This window comes from Cygnus olor, chromosome 7, assembly GCF_009769625.2.
Source record: "Cygnus olor isolate bCygOlo1 chromosome 7, bCygOlo1.pri.v2, whole genome shotgun sequence".
In the NCBI taxonomy this organism is placed as follows: Eukaryota; Metazoa; Chordata; class Aves; order Anseriformes; family Anatidae; genus Cygnus; species Cygnus olor.
In genome coordinates, this window is record NC_049175.1 from 19135939 (window position 1) to 19155998 (window position 20060).

Below are 20060 nucleotides of genomic sequence, written 5' to 3' on the forward strand. Positions count from 1 at the left end.
TTTGGCTAAGCCTGCCTCAGCAACCTTTCCAAGACTCAAATTATACCCGTATTGATTCCGTTTAAAAAATGATTACTTCTCAGTCCCCTGTTCCTTGCACAGGCTGGGTACCAAGCTGCTCCTCACTTTCTTCCTATGCACACAAGTCTTTCTCCCCAGGCTGAGTTCTAGGGCTAGACAAGTCACAGCCACCACACCGCAGCACTAGCAACGGCCCCCAGCAGATGCAGCAGCACTAAGGCGAGTCCCACAGCCACAGCCCGTGCTCCCCCCCACGCTGCTTCTTGAGGCTTAGCCCCAAACACACCAGCAAGGCGTCTGCCCCCAAGGATGCAGAATGACAGCAGAGCAAAAGCAGCAAGCAGCAGCTCGCTAGGTGAACGATTGAGCAGCGAGTGACTGTTCCCCAGCTTCGCCCTGTAGCCTTTGGAGAGCCGCACTGACTCACGCTGGATGCCTAACGCTGAGCCCCAAGCTTCCACACCCAGTTGTATCTAATACATTGCAGCTCCTTACCGCAGCGGGGCAGGGAACATCTCCGAGTAAATAGGATGCACACACCCTGCTGCTTAAGAGACATCAGGGCTGGGTAATTTTATCTTCAGGTTGCACCTGCCAAAACAGTGTTACTTTTCCTGGCTGTACAACCAGCCCTTTCCTGCACACACAGGTAAGGCAGGCACCTTTCATAAGTGTCTGTCTCGAGAGGTATTGCTGCCGTGACACATGAGGTAAGGGAAAGCAGCACCCGTCAGCCACCCATCCTCAGTGGGAAAGCAAAAAGGGGGAGCAAAAATTGTCCAAAACCTCCTTCTAAACTGGTATATACATGTATGCACATACAAAAACAAGCAAACAAACAAACAAAAAACAACTTAAAAGCAAATGAATTCAAATTTTTTTTTCTCATCCTTCTAATAAATACTTTGTTGGTATAATTACATCCTTAGAAATTCGTGAATGATTGCGTAAATTTGTGTACACCTGCACACATTTTGCTTAACAAAATACTAGAAATTGGTGCTAGCGACTACGAGTCAGCTTAACTCTCTTCTCACATCACCACTGTTGTTTCTTGCTGTGCAGTCCCATTTTAAATAGGAACCCATCAGGAAAAACAAAGGTAGGTTAAAGAAAACAAATTTCATTTCTGCAAAACCTTTTCTTCAACTTTAAACCTGCAATGAAAACCTACAATTCCAGCTTCTAGCTATGCCTTAGAAATGATTCCTATTCAAAGAAGGGATTAGGAAAATGCATGCTATAAATGCTTAGCCAGGTAAGCAGGTCAGGTCTCCTCAATTGCTCCACGTCCCAGCTACAAGCAATCACTGCTGCTTTCCTTTATGCAGAACCCCTATCGGGACTGCAGGCTAGAGAAATTTCACACTAAAGACACATGAAACAGAACGAGAAGAATACAAGGAATGTATTTCTCTATTAGGAGTTTATCACATTGTTAATTTTTATAGTGCTAGAAGCAAACTGCTCTCAATTTTGTATCTACCTGGAGGCAGAACAATCCCGTTTCCTGGAAAAGCCCACACAGCCATTCGATAAGCAAACATCACAACAGCGAGCTAAAAATCTTTGTGGAATCATGCACTCAGGTCACCCTGCATAGAAAAGATGCTAGGAGGAAACAAGCATTTCCTTCACTTGGTGTTATTTAACTTATTATTTCAGCACAGATGAAAAAAATCTTTTTGTCAACAGTAACAAAATACTGGAGCATTACCCAGCTGCCTACCTAACTTGTCAGGAAAAACAAATACACACAGACATTCAGCTTCTGTTTTGTTCTGCATTAGGGATTCCAGCCCCGTGCAAAACATATGCTCCATGTTTAAAGGGTTAAACATTCTCTCGCTTAGTCGGCTTTAGTGAATGTAAAATGCAAGATAATAACATACACTGTATCTTGAACCAAAAATGTGCACAGCATAACAAAACCCCTGTGCTAACCGACCGGCACTATGAATAGACCCATTCCCACTGCTTGTTAATTCAAAATAAATCCTTTACTGAGATTTAAAGCAAAACAGACAACACTAAACACACCAAAAATATCATGACTTACCCTTTCGGAGACACTTGTTTTTCTTAAGATATTTGGCAGTAAAAAACGGCATGGCTGCAACACTAAGGTTTCAGCCAAAGCTGACCTTTTATTACCAAGTGCTAAGAGCAGAATGACTGGACCAAAGAGAGAAAGCAAATTATTATACCAGATCTTTAAAATGCTCAATGATGTGCAAGGGGAATTCAGAGTGGGATAAAGTATGTCAAGTTGCACGGTGGGGATTGCAGATATCTTTCTGCTCATTAGCACTGCTGTTCGAGTTATTTAAAGTGTGCTCGGGGGAAATGAGGACAATTTCCATGACAATATGTACAGTATCATATAAGGAGGAAGCATTTTTTCAGGCAGAACTTCTGCATTACTCAGCTGCTACAGCAACCAACAATACGTTGAGAAGGAAAAAAACACCATCAGGTTTGGATAACATAAAAAAAGATTTTATTAACCAGTTCTTGTCTAGAGAGAGGTTTACAGTGATACATTTTCCACGTCACTTTACTGGGCTATCCCTGCATCTTATTCCTATGCCCTTCTGAAGAAAGGAAGCCTTGCTAAGCAGTTAAAGAAATTGTCATGGATTTCAATTCCAGTTAGTTACCCCAATACTCCTATGCCTCAGTTTCCCTATCTTTCAAATGGGGTGAAAGCGCTGCCATATTTGCATGTGTAAAAATCTTTGAGGTTCTTCGGAAGCAGGTACTAGGAGAAGAACAAGTGTTTAACCCCACTGCTTCGCACTCCGTGATTACAGCTGGTTATTTTCCCTCACGCTGCCATACTGCTTTGAGGACCAAAGACCACCAAAATCTCTCTTGCTTTTTTTCCAGCCAGGATGATTTGATTGATCTGGAAATTCTGTCTTCTTGCTTCTGCTACCTCTCTGGAGAGCATAAAGCAGTTTGGTGCTGACTTCATATTCCTTTCTAACTGCATGAAGTTAGCATAGGACATTTAATGGCAATGACATTTACCCATGTCAGTGCTCCTCCCGGTCATCTGCCTCTGCTTCACTCGACTGCAATGTATCGCCTGCCCAGGCGCCCCTTCCACCCTCACTCCTTGGAATATGAAGGACAATTCCACGAATTGGGCCATGTAATCTTGGGCACACTCATTTCTCTACGCCTCAGGTCTTGTTGTGTGCAGTGAACAGAAAGTGGCACTTGCTCTTAAAAACCCAGGGACTTGTCATGGAAAATGTGTAAAAGCAAGCGATCTGTATTTCCATGGGTGTTTCAGCTCTTGGCTTTTACTGCTTCCAGTCTTTGGGGTACTGCCAAGTCACCACCGCACGGAGATGCAAGTAAACCAGTTGGCTGCCAGGGAGAATGTTTATAACCTCTTGCATGACTGGATTTGAAGTCAGCTTTCTAGACTAGCAAAGCAAATGATCTGAATGAAACCAGTACTACTCTTAAAAGAACAAATAACTCTATAATGAAAAGTATACAAGCTAGGGGTGCACTGCACCATGCATAGAGCTAATAGCAGGGCTTATTTTTTTTTTTTTGGAATCACTTGTCAGCACACAAATATTTCATTTAGGAAATCCAAGTTTCCTCCTTACTTGAGGAAAATCCATTCAGGTAGAAATATGAAAAGCTTCACCATAGTTTAGCATTCATAAACCCTGTAATGCTCAATACATGCCATTGTTACTGCGTCTGTACCACCATACCAAGCCAAATTCTCTTGTCACATCACTGCCAGGTAACTGCCACATGTCACCTACCGCTGCAGGCTGGGGGTTGGACTTGGGGATGATCCTGGAATGGATTTTGGGGGGCCAAGCTAGTTACTGTCCTGCCCTCAGAGGCAGCCCAATACCTTCTGCTCCAGAAGCTGGAATCATTTTGCATGCATTAATATACATGGGCCTCCTGCTTGAGCTGGGGGTTGGGGCAGAGGACTTCTAGAGGTCCCTCCAGCCATAACCACTGTGATTCTGCCTGCTCCATCCGTGATCAGACAGCATTTAACCGGAACATCTCTCCTTCAAAGACTGAAGGACACTACAATGTGCAAGTAGGAAAGGAATCGGTCAAAGTCTGTCTACACTGTATTTAATCTGGAAACGATGCCTGATCCTAATCTCATGTCATCAAAGAAGAGGATCGGACACAACTTTCTCCCTTACTAACGCAATTACAGCCATTCAAATCTTTCCGCAGAATCTGAAGTCTGGAGGGTGGCGGGGCTTTCTGCCACTCTTCATTCCTTCAGAAGACCCAAACCAAAAGATTTATGCTAGAATCTGGTTATTTTGAAGGAGAAACCCAGCAGTTTCCTCACAGAATTCACCCCTGAACCTCATGCTACTTCCTCCCACTGTCACTGTGTGGTATGTGGGAAAGAAGATCAAGCCCAAAGAGCCCTTGGAACGTCCCCTTTCTCCTTCAGCTTCCTCTTTGCCAGACAACGTGCTCCCCGGACAATGACAGGCTGGAGTTTCTGCTGAAGCAAGTGTGCCTTTTTCCTCACAGTAAATTTAAAATAAAAAAAAATACCCAGTAAAACCACAGCACCCCAAGGGAATTCCCTTCTCTGCCAGTTTAACACAGGGCAAATTTAGCCTAATGCAGTAATCCCTCCCAGCTGCCTAAAAAACTGGCCCTTTTATGACCTCGCATAAAACCCTACTGCTTTCAGCTCCAGTACCCTACACATTATGCCTCATTTCCAGCTCTGCCCTTGGAGCTAGAAGCAGAGGTTGCCCTCCTGCTAGACTCGCCATTTCCAGAGAGAACCCTGGGCTTACACAGACATTTCTCTCTAATCCAGGGCACCAAAACACAGACTCTCTACCACTCCCCACCTCCTGCTGCCACAATCTCCTTTAGGGGACCCCAAGACCTTGCTTCTTCAAGACAGGGGAACTGTTTAGTCTTCTCCCCTGACATTACTCTGTTGCTCAGGCACAGCTTTCCTTAATCAGCTCTCTGAAAGAGATCATGACAAATTGTACCCTGACAAAAATCTCCAGATACCAAGAACAGACTGAATTGGATCCAAATCCTTAAATGTATCATTCACCCAGCTTTCAGTCTGCTTCCTATAGTAACACTTTTAGAAAGGACTATATATAACCAGGACTGCATGAAATCTAAATATTTTTGTTGTATACCAGCACTCCAAAAGCACAGAGACCGACCGCAGAGCACATACAACACGCGATCTCTGCTGTTAGCAGCAGGCTGCCCACAGCAGAGGAAAGCACCTAAGACTCTTAACACCGCATTTTCTGTAACAAGTTTCAGTATCAGATTTCAAAATGCTTTACTAAGAAAGCCAGCATCATCTTCCCCGTCTTACAAATGGGAACTGGAGAAAGGGATCATGACTTCTGCACAATGACCACAAGATAAAAAAAAAAAGGGAGTACGATGGAGGGAGATTTTTCTGAACGTGCAGAAGCGATCAGCGTGTATGTTTTCACGTTCCCTATCCCTCTCCTGTGGCCCAAGAGGATTTCACCACCTTACAGGAACGGTGGGGTGACAGGCAACAAACATGAAAACTGCTGCTTTCTATTAAAGCAGTTAGTCATGGCCACGTGTTGGAATTTTCCTCCGAGTTACAGCCTTGGGGGACTTTCTGCTGATATTTCCCACCTGGGCAAAGTTAGCACAAAACCCAAAGAGAAAAAGGCAGCAGGACTCTACCTTCCTGCTAAAACACATGCTACAGCTTATGTGGTAAGAGCACATGGCTCCCACTGCCCTTGAAGGAGAGGAATGGCAGTGCCTAGTGGGGAAGGAGTTGCTGAGGGTGCAGCAGGTGCTCTCCAGCCCCCAGCGCGATGGAGGAGCAGGGGCTCCCTCCCCGCTCTCCAAAACCAGTCTGGGGCTGGAAGGGGACCCAGCTTGGGGTCAGAGGACAGCCTGGCCACACGCTGGGCAAAAGCTGCCATGCTGTGTGAGCCCTAGCACAGGAAGGAGACCAGATGACTGCAGCATGGCTCAGCCCAGCCTGCCGCCATACCACGGGTTTCTGCTTTATCAGACGGCAAGAGCACGCACTCAGGGTGCCCATTTAAAAAGATTTCTCCTCGCCTCCCCAGCCACAAAGTGATCTGAGAGAAATTCCCGTCTGTTGCTGATCAGGAGGATAAAAGCTGCCTTTTCTCCTTTCAGCAGTTAAAAACAGTCTGCCCTGAAACAAGTAGGGTCATTTTAGTCTGTGACCGCATACATAAATTCTATCTACAGAACAAAGGAATCTCAGGTCAATTAAAAAGATCCTGTGGCTACAATATTCTTCTGGGAAGATGCCATCTCCATATGCTCATTACAGCCACATAAATCCCACCCCCTCACTTGCCTTGAGCAAGTAATTGTCTTTAAAAGCAAGCAAAATAATTATTTTTCCAACAGAGTTGTCATCATTAATTATGGCCAGGATAGCCAAGAAGGAGCTCATGCCTGGGCTTTTAAATGCTTGTAGCTAGTTAGCGTGGCTGTAACTTTACAGCTTTTTTTTTTGCAGTGTTAACATTAACATACTATGGCTTCATTAAATCAAGGCACTCACTGATGAGCTAAGCGATTCATTTGCAGAACACCAAGACTCTTCATGCTTATCTGTCCCACACCGAGAATGGGTTTTAAGGGCCGCACAGTTTATGCCTGCACTATGGGTACATTCAAGCAGCTCTGGCTGTATTCCTAAAGTCATATGTTTCAGTGAAGTAAGGATTCACAAACCACGAAGGCTGCAATTTACAGGAATTTGCCAGAAGTCCACTGAGTTACAGGCATATCACTACTCTACTGCTCACCTTTGTAAAGCCCTGTGGCTATAGTCTGTAAACATGTGATAGTAAATTCCTAAAGAGAAATAAAAATTAATGCAAACTTTTGGCTGGCTTCTGTACCTCTCACTGAACCAAGTCTCCCCCTGAAGTTGATGGGAATTTCCCTGCATAAAGACCACAGAATTTGGCCTACCTTCCTCTTCTAGTTTAAGGGGTGAGGGCGAGAAGCAACAGACCCTGTTTCACTAGGACATCTCGGTAGTTCTCTATTCTGCTTACCAGGGCTTGTTAAGCTGAAGACAGTGATGCGTTGAAAGGTCACTTGATACAGAAGATTATGATAGAGTGCGAAGTCCACTGAAAGTTTCCAGAAGGCATTCTTTATCTTAATTCATTTTTAAATGACATGTCTCTAAAATAACAGTGACTTTTGTTTGTCAACCAGCCTGCACAGATCTGGTTTCTGAATCACTGCCACCGCAGGGATTCACAAATCTCAGGTCAGCTGACCAAAATCATGAGACTGGCTTCCAACCAACAGGACTTTCTCATTATTATTTATCTTCTAGTTTCTAAGCCTTTACAGATCCTACTCAGTAGCTTTATTTTAAAGTATTTTTCAGTATTATTTTTCAGTAGCTTTATTTTAAAGCCACAAGCTGTTAAAAAAATAAAAAATACCTTTCTTTTTATTAATGAAAGCTACAAGTTTGACATAGTCATGGTATTCAGAATTAGGCTTTTTAAGGAAAGCACACACACAGTAAGACACAGCATGTGAATTCAGGCTTAAGTATTTCCTCCACCTGAGCAAGCAGCCTGTCTTTATGACCTTTGCAAAGCCAAAGCTCAAAGTAGGTAGATCCAGATTTTCTGAACAGTCCAGACTCAAGACTTTGCTTCAGGCTCCCTTGTAAATATGCTCAAGAATCCTTGCTCTCCCTCCTCAGGATCTCCACCTGCATCAGTCCAGCCCATGTCTCAGGCACAGCTGAGATGTACAGCAATGTACATCCTTCAGCTACGTCATTCTCCACCTGCTGCTAGGAGTTTTGAGGGCAAGTCCCATTTTCCTCTGAAGTGCGGTAACCTGTATCCCTACGTGATTGCTCCTATGGAATTTGAGAAAAATATGCTTGGGGGGGACACGGACAGACTAGCAGCTCTATAGCTTACGCTGTGTCCTTACAGCAAAGGTCCTTACATCACTTTGTGTGGATCCCACAACTGACGGCAGGTCAGCACAGTGGGGAGAAGTGCCATGCATTTGCAATAAAAACTTTGCATATAGATAAGAGGGCAATTTGAGATGACCTTGAATATCCTGCAGAAAGACACACTCTTCCATGGGGACATGCTCTGAACACCAGGGACATTTTGATTTTCTCTTATAAGTCTGCTGCTGCTTTAACATGGACTTGAGGGGCCACAGAGCCACTGCTCCCACAGGGAAAGGAGACTTTGCACCTGGGTCACAGTGCAGGGCCATGGGAAACCCCACAGACTTGTTACACTTTGCTTAGTACACTTTGGAAGTGGAATACATGAAATTATGTAGGTGCCTAAAACCAAATGAGGACATAAATATATCTATTGCACTAGCAAAGAATGGCTCAAAATGGAACTGATTCAGTAGTGTACTTTTAGTGGTGGAACTGAGTACAAAGCATAGTTTTAGCGACACACTAGGTGAAAGGATTGGATAATCACTGCAAACCTGCAAGTATTAAGAGAGCAGGGAATAAGCCTTTGCTTACGTCTTCAGCACAGGAAATAGGTGCAATCCTGCTCCTAGCCCTCCTGTGTTTAGCACAGCCATCTCTACTCTCAGCCCCAAACAGGATAATGAAAACAAAAAGAACAGGGATATGGGAGCTGAACAAAAAGACCGCACGTGCAACATAAGCTAGCAGCACAGGTTCTGTGGGGATAGCTTCATCCTGCTGCTCCACAGCCACAAACCCCTGAGAATAACCCTCCAGTGCCGTGCAGCCTCACTGCATCCTCCAGCACTGCTGGTAACCGGGAGTCAGAACCTCGCCCCATGTGTGCAATCAAGAGGATGAAAGCCCCAGGCAGCAGTTAAGAGAAAAGCTTTTTTTTTTTTTCTCCTCTCCCTGAAGTGAGCTGTGATTTTCATCCCCATTGCACAATTGCCACTCCACAGTCCCTCAAGCATACATAATGCAACACAGTGATGCCAGCCTCACCATGCAAACCACCCCGGGCTTTTATAGGAGCAAGGGAAAAGACAGGAATAAATAGTAAAATGCAAATCAACCACATACTGAATTTCAAAGCTGCCTTTAATTACAATTTCTTCCTGTTTTCCCGGGTGTTGTAAGCACTGCTCTAAGCGAGCCACCCTGGTAAACAGAGTCGTGATCATCTTGTTAAGCTCATTCAAGTACTTTGTGTTTTTCTTGACAATTCAATGTCTTCAAAGCTGAAATCTAGGCTACAGCCAGACTGAAGCATCAAGGTACCAACAATACCTTCAGTGTTTGTATTTTCCCATCCCTCCACCGGGCAGGAGACTGAGACTGAACTTCTCTCTTTCATGTAAAAGCATGAGGAAACCAACAGTGCAGGCTCCCAGCCTAACCCAAGGATATGCCTTCTTTAAAGGCTACGCCACTGCTCTCCTGTGACCTGCATCCCTCCAGTGCTGAGCCTAGGTCAGGACCCTTTCTGTTCAGATGGTTCTTCCTCAGAGCAGCGACCCAACAGTTAGCTTTGTTTTCCCTTTCTCTCCACCAGAGCTGAGAGCAGGACAACACCCTCTCTTCGGAGCACACAATGACAATAGTAATTGTCCCAGCTATAGAACAGGCTGCTTTAGTCAAACAAAAGCTGCCTTTATTTCAAGGTGCAGCAGGGGAAATAAATACAGTCATGATACTGGGCCAGATTCTCAGCAAGTAGAAGTCAATCAGCTCTAATGAGGTCAGGAAAGCCTAATTTATCCTCAGATAAGGATCTGGCCCCATTTCTTTCCTGTGCATAACCACAGGTGAGGGCATCAGGCCCATGAGCTGAGCTCCAGGGCTCCATTTCCACCAGGAGTATTCCCAGGAATGATGGAGGGATGGCAGCACGGACTGAAGAAGCACTCTAGTATGCCTACAGCTTAGATTAACAAAGCTGCAGACCTACCACCACAACTTATCCCATAGTTCACACTAAGCAAAAACCTCCCATGACACTGGATAACTGATACCTAACAGCAGGCAGTTTCTGTAAGACAGCTGCATTGATCAGAGACCACCTCTGTTTTCACCCTTGACCAGTACGGAGTATCGTAATGTAACAGTGAGCTTCAGACTGGTTCAAGCAGAGTAATTTAACTGGACTGCTTCCTGTGGAAGCATCTCCACAACAGAGCAGAAGAAATGAAAGCTTTGTTACTGGGGGGTGAGAGTATTTCAAGGAGGTTGGAACTGTTCCTTTATTTCAGCGCAGATGGGTTTGACAAAAAAAACCAACACTTTAAAATATTACATTTTACATAAATTTGAACTTTTTTTTGCTGGTATATGTTTCTCATCTAAAAGCTAGTATACAGCAAAATAAAAGCTTAAACAAAAGCAATAAGTATAAAGCTAAATGAAAAACATTTGGTTTACAAGTCAGCAAACTGTCTTGGGATGACCCAGAATGATTTTTTTTGTTGTTGCGTTGCTGAAAAATAACATGAACTTCTCTAATTTTCCCTAGGAAGCCTAAACCCATATCTTTTCCTGAACTTTTTCCCCAAAGATTATTATTTTCCTAGAAAAAAAAATGTAGGGAAGTCAAAAAAAAGAAAAGAATTTTGGTTTTTCTCAATGGTCTCTGGATCAAGCCCTAAGAGTTTTGCTCTGTTCAGGAAAGACCCTGCAGCTGACAGTGCTAAAGGTGCTCTGACAGCTCCTTTCCCAGTAGAGTACGAGATGGAGAACAGGAGATATTTGCAGTCTCTGTGCTTTGAACTGCTTTGATCCATCAACACCTACCAGCTGAACCTTCCACACTGCTAGCCTCACTGATAAGGACTGTCAGCATCTTGGTCAGTCCTCTAGTGTAGACAGGTCCATAGGTGTGACAAGTCCAAGTCTGCTTTACTTTGCTTTATTCATTCATCCCTAGGCAGTGAAAGTCTTTTCACTTTTCATGTTAAATATGATAAATGAAAAGCTTGATTTACTACATGTGAATTCACCATCATTTTGCTTTAAATTGCATTCAACTCCTCCAAGCTCTCTCCCCCATTGCATGGCAGAAAACCATACCCATATACCTGGAGCCAATGCACTCAGAACCGTTTGAGAAGCCAGAAACTGAGATGTTACCTCTGAAACCCACCAATGGTGATGCAAATATCCTCATCTAACATATTAAGATGCTTTGTATGCAAGTGATAAGCAAGAAACATCCAGGTATCATGCTTAGCCACCTTGTCACCCCAAACCACCAATGGCAGCACGATAAATGTCAATCTCAGAGCAGGGACAACCATTCCCTACAGCTGCCAAAAATGATGTTTTTCTACCCTCTTCATTTAGATTCTTTGCATTGCCATTTCTTTCCCCTTCCTCCAGTATAAATATACAGCAAGGTTTCAGAGTGCAGCACTAGGATGTCTGTATCTTCAGTCCTGCCACTCACGGCTCTGAGCCATAGTTGGCTATTTTTAGGAGCTCTGAACATGCTGCTGCAGCCAAAGTGTGAGAACCCTTTCTGAAGTCTTCTTGCCTCCTTAGATCTTTTTTGATATGCTAGCTAGAATGACAATGAGTAGTACACTAGGTGAGAATGCTTCAGACTTCCTATTTTGATTGTGTAAAGCAGCTGACAGTCCAAAACACACACACCATGGTGCATCGCCAATCCACTACATGTGGTCATGGAGCCCGTACGGAAGCCAGTGCTCAGACACAGCTGCTGTTCCTGAAACTGTCCACAGCACTGACATGAAAGCAGTGGGGAACGATTGCTCTGGATCAGAACATCAAGCTTAAGCAACCAGGTAACACACTGAGAACAAGGGCTGGGGTTAAAACTGACATTGCCCAACTTTTCTGTCTCCAACCCTGTTGCTTAAACGCAGCATTTTGAGTTATTGCTATGCTGGAAACATTGCTTCCTTGTGGCTGCCCTGCATTAGCCATTGTAAGACTCTTCAGTTGCCCATAACTTTGCCAGAAACCTACCCATGTGCAGAGGGCTGCGTCTCCCAGCTGGCTGGCTAGCCCTGGGCAATGAGGGCTGCCTCACCTGGTAAGGATCTAGGATCTGCCGTTCCCACACAGTCCTGATGGCTGCCCAAATTGTTCTGCCCCAGTGGGAAGGAGTCAAGTGCAGAGAGCCTGGCTGGGTCTGCCAAGGCAGGAGAGGTGGAGAGGGCAGACCACCTCTGCAACCCATCCTTTAGAGATGGCAATGTGAGCAAGAAATCGAGCCTTCTCACCTGCTGCTCCTCTCAATCAGCTCTCAGGTCTTTCCTGCTGTCTTCTAAAGCACCAGCTTTTTCCTCAGCATTTTCCTCTACAGCTATTCCCACAAGTGACTTCTCAAGGCCCGTGGCTTATTCCCAGTCTGGGAAGGCTGGAAGATCTGCCTGGTGTTTGGCCCACTCCAGGGCCCCACTAAACCCAGCTGAGGCTGCTGGTTGGGCCTGCCCGATCTAGCACAAGGCTAGCACGATAACTGGGCTCCCCCATTTTGCTGTGATGATCCGCACACATAACACTGCATTTGCTGTATGGACACTAAACTGTTCTAGGCCCTGCACTAACCCTGCCATAAAGGAGAATCTTGAGTTGGCAGTTCCTCTGAACACCAGGATCAAGCTCACATTCCCATTAAGTGCAAAATCTCCAGCTAATTATAAAGCTTAACATCATCATCATCTGTATTTTTACAAGGAGGCACAAAAGGAAAGAGGAATAATCCGTCATTACTGGCCTGAGACAGACCCTTCATCCAAGCAGAAATATAAATAGTAGGAAGAGGACTAATCACTACTCAACAGGAGATGGGAAACATTTCAGAGGCAGTGTTGGCTTACAAAGGGCAAAGCACTCCAGACAAAACAGACTGGTTTGCTACAAGAAGACTGGAAAATAAGCAGAGGGAAAAAAATGCAGCTGGGACAACATGATTGGAGCTCACTCGAGTACCATATCCCACAGCTCCTAAATTCCTAATAGCAGTAACTCACATTGTCTGGAAAACAAACTGTCACAGGACTCTAAACTACCAGAAGGGCTCCTTGAGAAGGTGCACTCCCAGCACACTGCACTAGAGCAGCGCTGCGTGGAGCCAGCAGCAGAGCAGGAGGGGCTGAAGGGCCGGCCAGTTCTGCACTCAGCTGGAACACGGCTTCGTTCCCTTGCTGTAGCTCCCCACACGTGAAATGGAGAAGATGACAACTTCCTATTTCTGTCTTGCTTAACATGGCAGAGGTTCCACATCAATTAATGCTGGCTCTGTGAGCTACAGAATCACTTAACAAGGCATGACTGAGCTAGATCAGGCATGGACACAATCACATTTCTGTCAAATTAGCAAGAGCAGAGTAGAGTTTACATCAGCTTTATGCCAGCTGCAAGAAACAAGATGCCCAATCCAACATAAAATTGGAATGATATAAGCGGGCCATATCAGTGTTAAAATAAGGCTTGCTGGTTTAAAACCTTTGGGGGGGGGAAGAAAGAGGTGTTTTGGTGGTAGGGTTTTTTGATAAGTTTGAACCATCAAAATGAATTTATATCAGAACAGTGCTTGTATCATATGGCTACAACTTTGATACCAGCAGCTCTAAAATCATATTAAATTCCTGAAACATTGAGTCTCTCTTCACAATACATGCAGTAAGAGGTTCTAGTCACAGCTGTGCTTCTGGTGTCCTATCTACGTTTTTGTTTGCGTTAAGGTCTACTCTATTTAGAAGCATCCATCACTTCTCTCTCCCTCGAGAATACACCTTGTAATGTTTTATTTAGTGTTCAGATAATCAGAATCACAGAATCATCTAGGTTGGAAGAGACCTCCAAGATCACCTAGTCCAACCTCTGACCTAACACTAACAAGTCCTCCACTAAACCATATCACTAAGTTCAACATCTAAACGTCTCAAAGACCTCCAAGGATGGTGACTCAACCACTTCCCTGAGCAGCCTTTTCCAATGCCTAACAACCCTTTCAGTGAAGAAGTTCTCCCTAATATCCAACCTAAACCTCCCCTGGTGCAACTTTAGCCCATTCCCCCTCGTCCTGTCACCAGGCACGTGGGAGAATAGACCAACCCCTACCTTGCTACAGCAATAGTATCTCTATAAATATCGAGATAAATATCAATCTCTATAAATAGAGATAATAATATCTCTATAAAGATTGGTAAGTAGAAAAGTATTAAGAGCATGTGAAGATAGTCACAGTGCTGCAAGCTGCAGTGACAGAAGTAGAACAAAGAATGCTAGATTGGTTACAAAGACAGAAATAGCCACGGGAGATATGCACAGCCCATTAAAAACAACGTATTATGTGAAAACAATGCATACGTTATGGAAAAATGAATCCTGGCAACAATAAGAGATGACAGAGAACGGCTAATTAGGAAGGAATTTGTATGTGATAAAAGCAGTAAAGAAAGTACTATTTAGGCTGCGAAATAGTAGACCTCACAGCATCAACCCCCTCCCAACATGTTACATTGCTCTGTGAACCTGCGTGCTGTCACAGCTATGCGCTGTAGGCCCAGCTCAACACCTTCCCAGACTTACGGCCGGGACTCTTTCCTTGCCATTTGTGCCTGAATTAACTGATTTTTGTTAAATTGCAAGAAGCTTGATTTCTGTGAAAATCAGACGTCTGTTGAAGTTTGTTTTCAACAGAATTATCAGCTGACTAGGACTGGAGATCCAAGACCCACCCCCCGCCCCCCCCACTGCAGGGGTATAGGCTAGAGACAGAGCTGCCAGCAAAAGGAGAGGCTGTGACATGCTGGGCAGAACATGGACACAGCACCCCCCAGCCTTAATCCCATCCCCAAACTCAATACACCACCACCATACAGACAGTGATTCAATGCCCCATCACTCAACCTCATTGCCTCAGCCCTGTTTCCTTATTTCCAACAAGGATTTAAAAAAAAAGCATTTAAGGAAAAAGAAGGCAGGCTCTTACAGCATTCTGATGGTTACTTTTTAGGAATAGCACCTTGCCCAGCTACTGGAACCTTCCCTAGGGCTCAGAGCTTTTCCCAATATTTTGGTAGTGGTTTTCTTGGTGTTTTGCAAGAATAAAAAAAAAAAGGACTGAAGCACTGAAGCTACCAGTAACCACTCTGCTCAGCAGATGTGAAGCTTAAAGAAGAGTCATGCAGGAGCCTGGCTTGCTGGCGGGCTTGCTTTCACAACAGAGGAGCACAGATCATTTGAGTGGTGACACTGGTCACAACTCTACAGGTGACTGCAAGACCCCTTCTGTGGTGAAAGTAGAGACTGAATCTTTGTTACATACGGAAAAATGTAACATCTCATCTTCAAGCTTAGAGCCTTCTAGCTTAGACGCTATAAATGTTCTGGTAATTGGCTAAGTGAATCTAATTTTTTCTTCATAAGAGAATCAATAGAGCTTGGTCCCTTAAGAAAAAACCTATTTCCATACTTGTTTTCATTTTGACAGATTTCTTATACCAAGCTCCACATAATCTTTTGAATACTACCTACGAAAAAGCAATTTTACTGTGAAAGCATTACTGGCTGTTCTGTTATTATACAGCACATACGCAGGCTAACGTAAAGCAGTTGGGTAAGGCTATCTTTAGTTCCTGCAAGATTTCTCCCATCATGAGCAACTGGGGTTGCATTCTGGGCTTACACAAAATGCAGCACCGCAGGAAACCAACAGAACAGACCGATAATGATTCAACGTGGAATCCATCTTTTCCCCAACTCTGACTCCCTTCCCACTTTCAGATACCTCCCCTACCTCCCATCTTCTCTCTGCCTGCAGGGAACCCTTGCTGGAAGCCACAACAACAGTTTCTTGCCTCTATAGCCTCTCCGGTTGGATTGGTGTTATTAGCAGAGAGGCACAGATACTTCCTAATCAACTTTATTAAAACAGTTCATTACAACATGTACACACCACTTGCATGTTTATGACAGAAAAGGAACCTCTAAGGCTCAATTCCTACAATATTAGCAAATTAACGTGGCTCAATAAACAAATCTGTTTGTCTTAGGAAAAGCAAGATTCTCTCTTGGGTCACTGTTAAAGAGACTGACTCACCTTCTTCCTGCTGGCTTAAGTCTATGTCTACTCCAGCCTCCTGTTCTAGCAGCCTTACTCCATCTACGTACCTCATTGCTTCTGAGTAGATCCTACTTTCACAGTATCATTGTACAGTAAAGAACTCAAATCACTACTGATGCCTATGGCTTCGCTAGATAAGGATTTTTTCCTTCTCTGTACCTCAAAACTTTATTTCATAGCATTTGTCCCAAACTCTCTTGGCAGCCATTATGTCTAATCTCAGTGAAAATCCCTTATAGTCAATTCCTTTCATCCCTCTCCCTTATGTGTTTATATTAGATACATTTGTCAATTTTTAACTCTATAAGGAAATACATCTCAGTTTTAAGAGCTGTGTTGATCACTGTACTCCACTGAGCCAGGAAGGAGCGCTTCTTCCAAGAGACACAACTTATCTGTTGAGAGGCCAGTGCTAAGCACGCTCTGCCTGCTGTCTGGATGGACAACAGCTCTGCCTTGTCATGCCCACAGGCCATCGCCATTGCAGAAACTAATGAGACAGTTAACATTTCTTCCCAAATAGCTCTAAAACTGAATTCCTCCTTAAGTTACAAATAGCAGGAAGTTGCTGGATCTTCTCAAAAGCTATTTAAAATATATGTGGATGAATGCTAATATTTGTTGAGAAGTAAATAGATTCTTTCATCCTAATGTCTCTTTCGTACTCTGATACTTTCAGGGTAGCTGGCAAGCCTAACAAAACTTTCCATTCCCATAGGTGTGGCTTTTCTTTGCCTGAATTGGCAAAGAAAATCTGCTTTATAACGTCAGCAGCCAAGCACAGGAATTGTGGATAGCCAAGAAGCAACAAGGTTGCCTCTGCCAAATTGCATGGTCAGCTTTACGAGCTGGCAATTCGGAGTGTCAAGACAACTCTCAGCAGGAAGCATGAACACACAGCACACTATGGAGGGTGCACAACAGATCCACAGGCTTCAGGCCCCTCCACCCTTCTCGAGTTCGTCTTTTGTTGTCATCTATTCAGGTTCGCCAGCAGTAGACAAAGCATAACAGGAACAGCCTCTGAATGATGTAGGCAACCACATCCATAGATGCCATTCACCTGTTTACTGTAGCCAGCAATTGTCAAGGATTTGCAGGCATGCAGGGTTGCAGAAACAGATCCAGGGCACATCAAGAGATAGTTTCAAATTTTTCCTCAGAACAATCCCCTCCAATCCCCAAAACCACTTTGGATCAGCAAAAATCCCTTTGCCTTAGTCTGAAATTTGTCCTTTACAGGTGAAAAAAAAAAACCACCCATATAATTTCTGCCCACTCCAAGAGACACAGAAAACATTCTAAAATGAAATTGTCTCCCCTGATCTTTTAACAAAAATTTTCCTAACTTGCAGCAATCCACTGAGTAATTTCAGTCTTCACAATTTTTTCCCATACCTTTAGCTTTTTATTTACCAAAAATGTGCGCATCCAACTCTAATGATAGATGTTCTTTTTGATGACAAAAAGACACGTGAAGACATGGGTGCACAGCAAGAAATCTTAGCAATGGCACTTGGCTTGCCCTGCTCCCAACTCTTGTGCTCAAAGGGATACCTGCACTGAAAAGAACAGCAATTACATGGGCAGAGCACTTCAAATTGAGACCCAAAAAAAACCCAGCTTGAGTCATCTCATTCACTAACCAGATCTGAAAACACTCTTGTTGCAAGCAAGTCCCTAAAAGCTCCTCAATGATGTGGGGCAGCATTGGGATTAAAACCTGGCAGGGAGCTATCTCCTGGAGTCAGCAATCTAACCCCTCTATCCACCCCAGCTTCCTTGCTTCCATCTCAGCTGTCTCATGATCCTCAAGCACTGGAAATAGAGTGGGAATAGCTGAAAGAGAATGAAAAATAAATGAAGTGACCTCTATTAATAACAGCTGAGGGGAATGAATGAGACAGACCGGGTCAGGGCCAGGAGAGTGAGAAAGGGCAGGCTGGGCCTTGGCATGCCAACAAGGGCTTAACATTCTGAGAAAGAAACTTGGAATTAAATACACTTTAAAAATAAACCCCAGTCATTTCTGAATTTCTCTCATGGATGCAGTTGCAATTCTGAACCTCTGCCCACAGCAATGTATCTGGCTTTCGGCCAAAGGTTTTAAAGTCAGTGATCTTTTTTTCCCCTCCTCCCTAGCTGTACATAATTTTTATGCATTCCCACAGCTGTGAAAGAAATGATAGCTAGGGGGAAGCAGTGCTTGGGCACTCAGGGACTGCTCTCTCACATCTGCTAACAGCTGGAATTCCTCATAGGCTTTGGCACAATCCATTGCTATTGCCTTGGCTGCCGGGCTGCCCTTCGAATGGGCACAGCTATCTGAACAGATCGGGATTATTTCTAATTAGGCAAATACTGGATTTTTCCATAAGCTAACATGAAAACAAGGCAGCTGTTTCCAAGTGAAAAAGAGTGGCAAGTCTATTTGGAGCTGAGGACCATAATTCAGGCAAATGAATAGTCTGTTACAGATTTCAGTTTATGAAGCACAAGCTGCACCTCATCGCCATTTTCCTTACTCACATGCCCCTTACCTCACAAAACTAACTCCATTGACAACTTCACTTTGGGGCAGTAGAGTTGCTGAGCTCGTGTGAGCTGCTCTTGGAGAGACAAGGAAAGCAGCCAGCATTCCCAGTGGTCTCCCACCTGCCCAGCTTTTTAGCACGGGAACTACCTGAGCTTCACAGTCTGTAGTGGCTCTCAGACCTCCTGCCTGATTTAAAACCAAAACAGAAAGCAACTCGGTGGTGCTCAACCACTCACTTGGGATGGGACAAATCGCCTCTTCCAGAAGCCCTTAAGCATTGTACCCCCCTCAAACTTTCATCAGGTAGTTAGAGATCTATCCCATGCCAGGTTTGTGTCACTCGATGGTGACAGGTGACATCCTGCAATGGGATTTGGACATACAGATTCAGATGCAGATACTCCATTATTCCATGCACATTCCAACACATCACTAGATGTGCCCTCATTGCATGCATAGGAATGCATATTAGAAAATTTCACACACCTGAAAGACTTCCTTTTTAAAAAAAAAAAATACTGGGAAAAATCTGTAGTGCCTCTGGGTAGGAACACAGCAGGGACAGGACTACCAGAGTAATTCATCTAGACCTCGACCCACTTCCTGCCCACATCTGAAGAACCACCAACAAATAGGGTGGTAGGGGAATGTTCTGGCCTGCATGGTGTATGCCTGGCATCCCTGGATTAATCTTTTTGAAACCTCAGGCTGTCCTGACAGTTTTAAGAAGCTGTAAATACAGGATGAAATGCCCTAAATGAATATGCCTGTCTAAACTGCAAAGATTTTTACTTTGACTAAAGACATTTTTTTCCTCAGTGTTGAGGAAGTAACTGAATTTAACTTGCTTGTTTACATGCCACTGCCACTGTGCAATTTACCCTTCAGATTATGCCTCAAACTTCGCTTCTCTCCATTTAGTTTATGAACTCAATGCCAAGATGCACCAAGGAATGGCTAATAACAGCACTGAAAGAGCTGGCACTGATGCCACAGCTAAAGTTTCAGCCATAACACAACGCCACTGTGCTGTATCGCTCTAAAATACAGAGCTGTAGTAGGAATATAGTCACAGTAGTGACTGAAGGTGTTCACCAAGGGCTAAGAGCTGTCTAAACACGCAGCTGGCAGTCTCTACTGTCTACTAGATAGAGGTAACAACTGGTTGAGACAAACAACAACTAAAAATAGTCTAAAGAGGGAGTGGTAGCTAATGAGGATGTGCGTGGCATTATTAGACCACAAGAAGAGATGGTCCATGCCCTGCAGAGCTTATCATCACAACAAAGCAGAGAACAGGCAGGCAGGGAACTGCACGCAGACAAAGGGAGCAGTGTGTTCATAGTCACACAATAGGCATCCGTAGAGCCAGGAGCAGGAACTCA

At 44.2% G+C, this 20060-nt stretch overlaps 1 protein-coding gene across 7 annotated transcripts in view; it reads right to left on the reverse strand.

Moving 5' to 3' along the window:
• The window catches only part of ARHGAP22 (Rho GTPase activating protein 22), a 146653-nt gene that overhangs the window by 58334 nt on the left and 68259 nt on the right, over window positions 1–20060 (reverse strand). Inside the window, exon 1 of one of the 7 annotated variants that reach the window (XM_040563242.1) lies at window positions 2081–2324. The exons of the other annotated variants lie outside the window; for them this stretch is intronic. Within the exon in view, the coding sequence (XP_040419176.1) occupies window positions 2081–2132 (52 nt within the window). The 5' untranslated portion in view covers window positions 2133–2324. Of the gene's footprint in view, window positions 1–2080; window positions 2325–20060 lie in introns of those variants that run through there. 7 annotated transcript variants of the gene reach the window in all.